Raw genomic sequence first — 9,889 nt, 5'->3', positions numbered from 1 at the left:
GAATTGCGGCTGCATTAATCACTACCCCAAATCTTGTTGTCCGAGTTCAAATCACGGGGCTTGCCAAAACTCGCTCCGAGTGCTTGCCCACTGCGCTTGACACACATCTTGACCGATTCGCCCGGATCAAGACACCCAGATGGATACCACTTTTGTATACCCTAGATGTGGGTATAATACTCCATCAGAGGAGCAGGTGCAATTAGTTCAATGAGCGCTTGTTAATCTAGCTTATTTCATCCGAAAGGGTATTCAAGTCTTCAGATACCGCAGATTCTGTGAATGTTCCGTGTTTTTTTCTTAGCTGTCGCCTAATTGAAATGTCGCCCACGGGCAATTGGAGAAGATTTTTATTAAATCTATCTGGCTGGGCCCACCATAATAATGATGTTGTATTTGCTCTCCTCTCTCTTTACAGGGCCGCCATCCAGGCAATCGCCGCCTATTTGGATGCCTTCCAAAAGATAGCCGATGCGGCGACCAACTCAAGAGGTAAGTTCAAACCGTGGACCCGTCTGGGCTGCCCGCCTATCAGCCGCTACTGAAAGTACAGGGGATTCCCCTCCACCGCTGGCCCAGGTACTGCATCATAGCTTTCCGCTGCTCATTATTCATGGGTCTACGCGCAGTCCGCGGCGGTCATCGATCTGATTTTTATACACATTCATGCTTTCGGTGTTTACGTTGTTGAAATACCCCTTCTCTGCGTCCGACTGGCAATGTTGCTGTTCTGTCTGAGCTCACGCATTTCGCTGGTTCTGCTATTTATATTTATTTATCGAGTGCCCGATTATGCAATGTCCGACGTCCGATTCTCACAGCCTACCTCGGTCCGCACGGGAAGTGCGAAAATTACCAGATGGGAGAGCTGTGATCGTTACCAATAGCCACACGGGGAAGTCGAGGAGTTCAAAGGTGTAGCTATGTACATTACACTGACAATTTTAAATTATCATGGATTTATTGATATACGAAATCTTCACTCAATTCAAGCGAGGTCTTAACGCGGATATACAGACTGAAACTAGGGAATAGTCTTTTAGGGTGTGTTGGTAACAAAGTAACACCTAAATTACTATTCCGCATATGAAATAGTTATATTTATAAGCATGCAATCTATAAATACTAGTCAGTCGTGCGATTAAAACATTTCTCTTGAGGAGATGCAATAAAGAAAATATTATCTTTGTTACATTTAATGTTACATTTGCAATCGCATTTAAAAGCATTTTTTTGTGAATTTTTGGCCTTTCGTGCTGACGTGTTATTTTAATAGCTAGTTAAAAGAAAGTATTTATGTAGTAAATGCCCGTTTAATAATTCAATTCGAGGCAAAAAGTAATTATCCATGGCTAATTTCCTTCATATTTCAGTGGGAAATAACAATAAATTAAGTGCTTTATCCGCATTTGCTGTTGATTGATAAAACCGTAGATGAGATTTGTGCGGCAAACCGGCTTTATTCAGTTAAGCTTCTGAATTGCGATTTAGCACTGCTGCTGGATTGGCAGACTTAACTCTTCAATCATCCGCACACGGAGCTTGTTATTAGCATATATTGATCCACTCCCGCCATGTGCACTTGATACTCTTAACGCTACTCCATGGCTTTGGTGTGTGGCTGGTGCTAAGTGCACATCCTCGTAATTCCTGCCATTGGCTAGCCAGCCACCCCTTTTGGGCACCAGAAGCCTGCTGGCCTGGTCGTTTGCACTTGCTAAATGGTTTCATTAGTTTTAGTGGTTACTTGGCTTAGTTCGGTCAAGCATCGGCACAAGTGTCAGTTCGCCTATGGTGACGCCCAAAACGAGGGTGGAACGCAACTCGAGCCTCGGTTGTAGATTCTCGATTCGCACTTGGCACACGGTCATCTTGAGGGGTCGATAAGGTGGTGGTGTTTCTGGGCACTCAGCTCATATCCATTCAATTATTTGGGATTTGGAGCAAGTGGCTCTGAGAGCCGGCATGTCAAAGGAGAATGCATAAGCGGCTGCCTATTTGGCAGATAATTACACATTAAACGAGGATGGCAAAAGTCATTCTTTGAGTCGGAGGCAGTCCGAGATAATCGGACCGCCTGTCATTTGCTCGTGATATGCAGACGCAGAAGCAGAGGCAGGAGCAGTAGCTGTTGGCCTGATCAGTTGTCCCGGATCCGCCTTTGATTCTATCTGTGGCATGGCATAATGGGCACACACGGGACTTGGGACTTGGGGCTTGGGAGTCGGGACCAAAGACTGGAGGAATGGAGTCCCGATTCGTGTCGCATGCAATGCTGTCTGCTGCGCCTTCAAATTGAAACGACAGCCCATGGCGTGCGATGGTTGCTGCATGCTCTAAACATTTCCGCTGCCAGCTTAATTCCTCGTGGCCCGTGGATGGATGGATGGATGTTCCCCTTCAGTAATTTAATTTGGCAACTGTTTAATATTGCATGCTTACTTGCTTGATCGTACTGTTATTTAGTCGCAACTAAATTTGGGTTACGAAACATACAAGTTCTATGCATTCGAAGGCGAAACAAGTGGAAAGTGGTCAATGCAGTGGATGATTAAAATCAAAGAATGTAGTTTGATCTTAAATGATAATTCGAGTTCCTTCGATTGCAGGCGCCTCCAAGGAGATCGGCACCGCCCTGACCCGCGTTTGCCTCCGCCACAAGGCGGTTGAGACGCGTCTAAAGACCTTCACCAGCGCCATCATGGATTGCCTGGTGCAGCCGCTGCAGGAGAGGATCGAGGACTGGAAGCGCACGGTGGCCACCATCGACAAAGACCATGCCAAAGAGTACAAGCGCTGTCGCAGTGAGCTGAAGAAGCGCTCCAGCGACACGCTGCGCCTGCAGAAGAAGGCGCGCAAGGGCCAGACGGACGGATTGCAGTCCCTGATGGACTCGCACATGCAGGATGTCACCCTGCGCCGGGCGGAACTGGAGGAAGTCGAGAAGAAATCCTTGAGGGCGGCCATGGTGGAGGAGCGTCTGCGCTACTGCAGCTTCGTCCACATGCTTCAGCCAGTGGTGCACGAGGAGTGCGAGGTCATGTCAGAGTTGGGTCACCTACAGGTGCGTAGAGCGGTGTATGCATTGTCAGCTCAGTGACTATTAATAGTTCCAATTTTACAGGAAGCCATGCAGTCGATTGCTCTAGTAACCAAGGAGCCCAGTGTTCTGCCCCAGGCCTCCGAGGAGCTAATCCACGACGCTAAGGCCAGCATTAATCTGTACCCGGAGTCCCCGGGTGGCGGTTCCGGCTCGCAGGGCGGCGGCTGCTCCAACTCGCTGGGATCCCGAAAGAGCTCCGTCTGCTCCATCAGCAGTATGAACAGCAGCGGCTCGAGCAACTCGCCCGGCCACCACCACTATCCGCGCTCCCTGTCGCAGGTGCGTCATGTCAGAGGGTTTCCTAGTTGCGTAGTCATCATCAAACCCGCATTCGGCATTGTGGCGTCCGCTCATTTCTTGGTTTTCATCAATGTTCTTTTGTGTTTCGTTTTTGTTTTTTAGTTTGTAACGCCCGCAATTCGCTTGAAACCTGGTGAATCCAGTGATAGTGGCTTTTGCTCATCGCCAGCTTTAACAACACAGGTTTTCATTTCTTTTTCTTCCGTTAAATTTGACCAAATCACAAATACTTCTCCGCGTCATCTTTAACTGCCTTGACTAACTGCTTTGCTGATTCCCCGCAGACTTCGAATGCAACGAACCAGACGGCAAATGTCTCCACCTGGCCCCCACATTCCCAGGATGGCGTCGACACCCTGCCACCGACCGCTGACCGTCCGCACACGATTTCGACGGCATACGAAAAGGGTCACCAGCGTCCGCCGCTGACCGTCTACACGTTCCAAAACCCGGAGACCATTCACGAGTCGGGCAGCTGCCTGAACAACGGAACCGCAGCCCCTAATGGACAGCCGTTATCCGGACAAGCCACTCCGGCCACTCAGAAATCACCGGCTGCCTCACTTAGCCGGCCTCCCTTGCCAGTTGTAAGTATGGATTAGTTGTAAAATCAAACTACGAGGGTGTTTTGATTATTTTTTAATGTTTTGATGACTGTTCTTTGGTCATTACTAAATGAGAAACATTTTTGGTTGTTTAAGCTTTTCTCTGGTCATAAAGTAGAGAAAACGGAATTAGCCAATCAAAGAACGCTAAAATAAATATAGTAAATTAAATTAAATCGAACATCAGATACGAAGATTTCAAAAATAGTAAGTCGATGTTAGAGAAGGAGACTATTCGAATAGGCGGGAAACCGTCTATTGACTTTGTACATTTTATTAAGTTGTCTCTCTCGTTCTGTTGGCCATGACACTCGCCATAGAAGCCAGCCCATGTGGTGAGTATTCCAGAGCCAGAGCCCCACCAATCGTAGATCCAACAGCGCGCTCATCTGCATGCGCCCCGCTAGACCACTGACTACTAGTACCTTTAAGTCGCCTCATCATTAAACCAAAAACATTTCGGTTTACACCGTGACTAACCACTGGCTTTACCCACATTTCAGCGCTGCTCGTCGTTGGAGCGACCCCTTTCGGCCCAGAGTAACCACCGCCAGGGTAGCGGGAATAACCTGCTGCAGCGCCAGTGCCCCTCGCCGATTCCGGCTCATATCACGAAAGGTAGGTGGTGCGCCATGCCCGGCAAGAGCCCAGCTTGTCTCCGTGTATTTGTGTGCACGCTTACCCTTGGCTAATCCCATCAGTCTTACTATAACCCTAATAACCGTGTCCACCCGCATGTCCTTGCTAACATCATCCGAACACAGAGCTGTCCGCAGCGCATCATGCACAGCAGCAGCAGCAGCAAAATCAGCAGCCCCAGACGCCGCCCACCTATGTGAACATGTCGGAGCTGGCCACCATGGCCGCTTTGAAGCAGACCAACCAGCAGCAGAAGCCGCCTCTGCAGCAGCAGAGCTCCATTGACTCGACCAGCTCCCAGCATTCCACCGACTCCACCGGCTCGCATCAGCTCCTCCAGCAGCAGCATCATCAATCGCAGCAGAATCACCACTCAGCCACTGCCACACGCTCCCATTCCATATCCTCGACGGCCTCGTCACTTCACTCGCATCCGTCGATCGACTCCACCGTCGCTTGCGGCTCGCTGGTGGGCCAGCACAACCACAGCACCAGCACCAACACGAACACCACCTCGCCGTCCAGTGGCAGCTCCACGCCACAGAACCATTACTCGCCCCTGCTAACCAACTCCCCCACGTCCACTGCCGCAGGTACTCCCAGTGGCAGCAGCTTAGGTCCTGGGTCCGGTTTGGGATTTGTCTACCAGGTCAGCTCCCCGACACCTCCCTCCAGCGAGGTGCTGAAGATCACCGAGCAGGCCGCAGCAGGACAGGATCAGGGTCCAGCCAACAGCGTAGCGGACGAGACGGATGAGCGATCAAGGGCCTCTGTCCTGCAGAAGGCTTCAATGTTCGAAAAGGCGGCAGCAGCGGCAGCGGTCTCGCCTCCAGCTCCCATTCAGATTGCATCCGGTTCCCCAGCTTCGGGAGGCGGAACTCGACGATCCGAGGCGGAGCAGCAGGAAATGGGTGAGTTGAATCAGCGATCAGCCGGATCGTTGAAGGCGAAGTGTGTCAATTGATCCTAGCACCCTGCCCACCCAGCACCATAAAGCACTTTGAACATGAGATTCCCCAGTCTCCAACTTTCATGTCCAGCGCCCATTTTTATTTATAATTGACAAACATATCGTGAATATTTTTTAACCCACAAATTTCTTTTTTGTTTTTCCCTCCCCTTTCTATACAATTTTTTTTTGGTTTGTCGTGTAAACGTTGCAACAACTGCACAAAAACCAACTTGAAACCATTAAATATTTTTCGGTTTCGACTTCATGTTCACCCTACCCAAAATCTCTGCCATCTGTAAACTATTTTTCACAATGAACCAACTGCACAACAACAACAACAACACCATCTCCAAAATCAATACCAACAAATATGAAAATATGAACTTAACAGACAAGTCTTTCGAAGATTCAATACAAGCACTAAATAATTTAATTGGCGAACTAGACTCGTTCCAACGCGAGATCGATGAGGGCAAGGTCAAGCCGCCGAGCAACATAATAAGCGGCAGCACCAACAGCAACAACAACAACAATACGACGACCAGCAGCATCAGCAGCAGCGACAACAACAACCTACCCGCCACAAGCAACATCGAGCCCTGCGCCATCAGCAATCAGACGAACTCGAGCGGCTGTGGAACGGACATATCCGACACCACGTCCGACGAACTGGCCGGCGAAGATATGGACGTCAGGCGGCGGGATCGGGATCGGGATCTGCTGGGCGCCAGCGATTCGGAGCTGAGTCGCTGCTATGTGAGCGAGACGAGTTCGCTGACCGGTGGCCTAACGGCCGGCGGCTATGAGAATCCCACTTTCGCGCACTTCGCGGCCAATGCGAATCGGGAGGACGCTGTTTCGCTGGCCTCCGACAGCGTTTGTCTCGGCCAGCCGCGCCACGCCTATGTGGATACCTGCAGCGACAGCGGCAGTGCCGTGGTGGTAATCTACGACCACCAGATTCCCAACACGCCCGACATTGAGTTTGTGAAGCAGAACTCCGAGATTGTAGTGCTGCGGACCAAGGATCCGCAGCCACACGCGCTGCAGCTGCACGAGATGCGCGAGCTGCAGCAGTTGCCCGCCAATTTGGCCGGTTCGCCGGACTCCTCGCCGGACTCTGCCGGTGGCCAGCCACCGCCAACAGCAACTGTGGCGCCCGCCAAGCAGCGACTCTCCTCGTTTCGCGCCACCAGTGAGCAGCAGTTGCAGCTCCTCGGACGCGGCAGTCCGCAAAGAGGTAAAACACCCAGTGAGCAGGCGGTACAGAGCAGGCCACAGGACCAGCATTTTCCACAGACACAACAGCAGGATATTGACGGCAGTAGCCCACCAGTAGAACTTGCAAGGCGCCAGCTGCCCCCCAAGCCCACCAGCTTGAGTATTTTTAACGGCCCGGTTCCCACTGCGGGCGATAGGCCTGTCGTGCCGAGAAAGTCGGACTTTAAGGCCGATCTAGATGCTAAAATACGCAGGCAAAAGCAGAAGGTTAAACAGCAGTTGCAGCAGCAGCAGCAGCAACAGCAGCAAGAAACGCAGCAGCAGCAGCAAGCACCACAAGAACAGCAACACTCACCACAGTCGCCCCAAACCAGAAACTGTAATGTCACTAATCAACAAGCCGCCAATATTACTGCATCTGCATCAGAATCAGCATCTGCATTTGCAACCGCAACAGCATCCACAGACCCGTACCCGAATCCAAATCATAGAATGCCAAACCAAAATCAGACAGCCACATCCAATCACACGCAGTGCAAGACGCCTACAATGGCATTGTCACCGTCATCACCTCGCGGCCATTTGCCATTATCATCGTCATCGCTATCGTCATTACCATTACCAGCCACCACTTCATCACCATCAAATGCCCGGCCATCGATGTTGCCCGCCAGTGACCGACCACCCGCCCATCCATATGTGTGCTCCAATGCCCCAGCCAATCCCCACCACGTCAATAGCATTTCCAATGCCAATGCCCATCTGAAGCCGTGCATTACGCCCCGGCCGGCTTCTTTGTCGGGTTCGTTTCGTTTCAATTTGATTTTGATTTGTTTGGGTTTATGGTTTTGGTTTTTGATTCCTTATTTTGAAAACGTTCCTACTTTGTTATCATTTTGTGCTTGCCGAAGTAACTTTACGTGGCTTTGGGTTCCTTATTTTTGCTATAAGTTCGATGTGGTAACCTTTTTGAAATTGGAGTTGGTTTCTCTCGCTAAGCACTACGCTCATACCATCAAGTCACACGTTCATCAAGTTCAGATCATCCATAGACAACTCAAAAACCGCATGATACTGCCACTAACTGCTAAAATGCCAAATCACTAATCAGATTCGATCGATTGTAACTAAAAATTTTTTTTATAAAATTGCACTTTGCGAAATCGCTTGAATTAGGGGAAATGTCTTTTCGTCATGAAGTGGTATCGAAAGGGCCATCTCTGCCACTAATGCTTTTTCACTCGCTTCAGGGTCATCATTATGATTCACAGCAGACCCAGAACGTTCATAACTTTCTCGATCAGCAGATCCTAACTCTGCGTCTATCGCTAACTACTGGTATTAGATGGTGTCCTGTGTTTTGTGTGCCAAGTGTATAAACTGATAACTGTACATAACTGTGAATAACAGCAGAAACAAATGACTTAGACGCCCCACTAACTATGATTTTTACTTTTCCCAGGAGGAGCAGCCGGCGGTGGCTCCACGCGCATCGGGCGTCGCTCGTCCATCAATCAGGCCAAGCCACCGCCGCCAGTCAGACGCAGTTCGTCGGTGACCCCCAGTCCCAATGCCTCGGTCGGGGTGAGTTAAACCTTCAACTACCTACACCCAATTAAGTTAGCCACTTAATCTAAGCTAGTCGCTAAGCCTGGGCTCACACTCTGGGTCACACACTCTTTGGTTTCCTCTATGCTTTTATTCTTTAACTTATGATTTAATTACGCAACGCAGCTGCAGCAGCAACAACAGCACGCGACTCTGTCGCAGCAGAATCTCCAACTAAGCAGCTCCAGCGAGCACTTACCGCCGCCACCGCCATTCATGCTGGACGCCGTGCCCCAGATTCCCAGCTCAGCGCTGAAGGTATCGGAGACGGTAAGAGCCCTGGCAGCCATGCGGCACCAGCCAGCATCACCTGTGTCCCTCAGACGCATGCAGCAGCAACAGCAGCAGCAGCAGCTTCAGCAGCAACAGGTGCAGCAGCAGCAACCCCTATTGCAGGTGTGTGCTCGGTTCGCCTCCCGTTCCCATCTGTACCAAAATGTTTGAATTCCTACTCTCACCTGGCTATTTGAGTTTGCAACCCAATTGGTTACTACCAATGTGTAGTTTATGCTTCTGACTAACAATTTTAGCAGTCAGATTGCATATGTTTTTGGCTTTACTTAGAAAATTCATATATCTGGCTAAAAACTTGAAAGCTACAATGATCTATAGAAGTCTTGAGTTTCACAGTATCCATTTGCTTATCACTAATCGTAAACTGTGGGATTCTAGTTGCTTTGCCCAAGTTAAAACAATAGATTTTTAATGCCTTTAAAGCCTTGTTCCATACATTTTCTAGTGCCAGCACTATTTGTCATTTTCTTCTGTTCAATATCTTGGAGGTGATAAAATATTACGTGCCAAATTGTATAAATGTAGCTATACTTTGAGCTCATTGGGCATAGAAATACGAATTGGGAGACTCGACATTTACTCCCCAAAAAAAGCCAGTATACTATAGTTAGCCGTGAGAGTTAGGTTAAATTCATTGGGTCTAACTAGTGCACGAGTCTAGAGCCACCTTCAAATTTAGTCATCTTCTTCTATAACTTATGATTTCATTTTATTTCAACTTACGTTTGCTTCACCACTACCACACACAAACCGAAACCCCAATCCCCCACGTAGTCTGCGCACAACTCCCCCCTCAATGAGGACCTGACCGTATACTACGACTCTTACTTGGATCTGCACGCCTATGCCCAGGCCTTGGCCAGCGGCCAACAGCCCGGCGGTCAGCAGATGGCCAACCAGCAACGCTTTACCCACCAGCAGCAACATCAGCATCTGCATCTGCATCAGCCACAGCCACCGCCTGTCTACCAAGTCGATGCCGTAAGTGACCAGCGGATATCTCGCGGGCTACTAACCAAGACTAACAACCGTCTTTGGGAGCGCCTCTCTGGCCTAACACGACTGCCCTCCTTCCAGCTTAGTTGTAATGCCATAGTCATAGATTACTCTAGTGCTTAGCTTTGGTCGTGCTTTGGCTAACTTTTAATTTGTGCCCGTCTTCCTCTC

At 49.6% G+C, this 9,889-nt stretch overlaps 1 protein-coding gene across 29 annotated transcripts in view; it reads left to right on the top strand.

Moving 5' to 3' along the window:
* LOC6607911 (protein MTSS 2) overlaps positions 1-9,889 on the top strand; it is a 38,188-nt gene that overhangs the window by 24,918 nt on the left and 3,381 nt on the right. For 6 of the 29 annotated variants that reach the window (XM_032717110.1, XM_032717118.1, XM_032717117.1 and 3 more), the window contains exons 4-15: positions 419-492; positions 2,610-3,064; positions 3,125-3,382; positions 3,506-3,586; positions 3,688-3,990; positions 4,329-4,343; positions 4,512-4,626; positions 4,773-5,558; positions 5,991-7,622; positions 8,283-8,404; positions 8,555-8,824; positions 9,497-9,703. In XM_032717110.1, the coding sequence (XP_032573001.1) occupies positions 419-492; positions 2,610-3,064; positions 3,125-3,382; positions 3,506-3,586; positions 3,688-3,990; positions 4,329-4,343; positions 4,512-4,626; positions 4,773-5,558; positions 5,991-7,622; positions 8,283-8,404; positions 8,555-8,824; positions 9,497-9,703 (4,318 nt within the window). Of the gene's footprint in view, positions 1-418; positions 493-2,609; positions 3,065-3,124; positions 3,383-3,505; positions 3,587-3,687; positions 3,991-4,328; positions 4,344-4,511; positions 4,627-4,772; positions 5,559-5,990; positions 7,623-8,282; positions 8,405-8,554; positions 8,825-9,496; positions 9,704-9,889 lie in introns of those variants that run through there. The other 23 variants (XM_032717108.1, XM_032717130.1, XM_032717107.1 and 20 more) reach the window with 16 other exon arrangements.

This window comes from Drosophila sechellia, chromosome 2R (assembly GCF_004382195.2).
Source record: "Drosophila sechellia strain sech25 chromosome 2R, ASM438219v1, whole genome shotgun sequence".
NCBI lineage: Eukaryota > Metazoa > Arthropoda > Insecta > Diptera > Drosophilidae > Drosophila > Drosophila sechellia.
The sequence above is the reverse complement of the archived record's forward strand: the minus strand, read 5'-3'. Positions and strand labels throughout refer to the sequence as shown.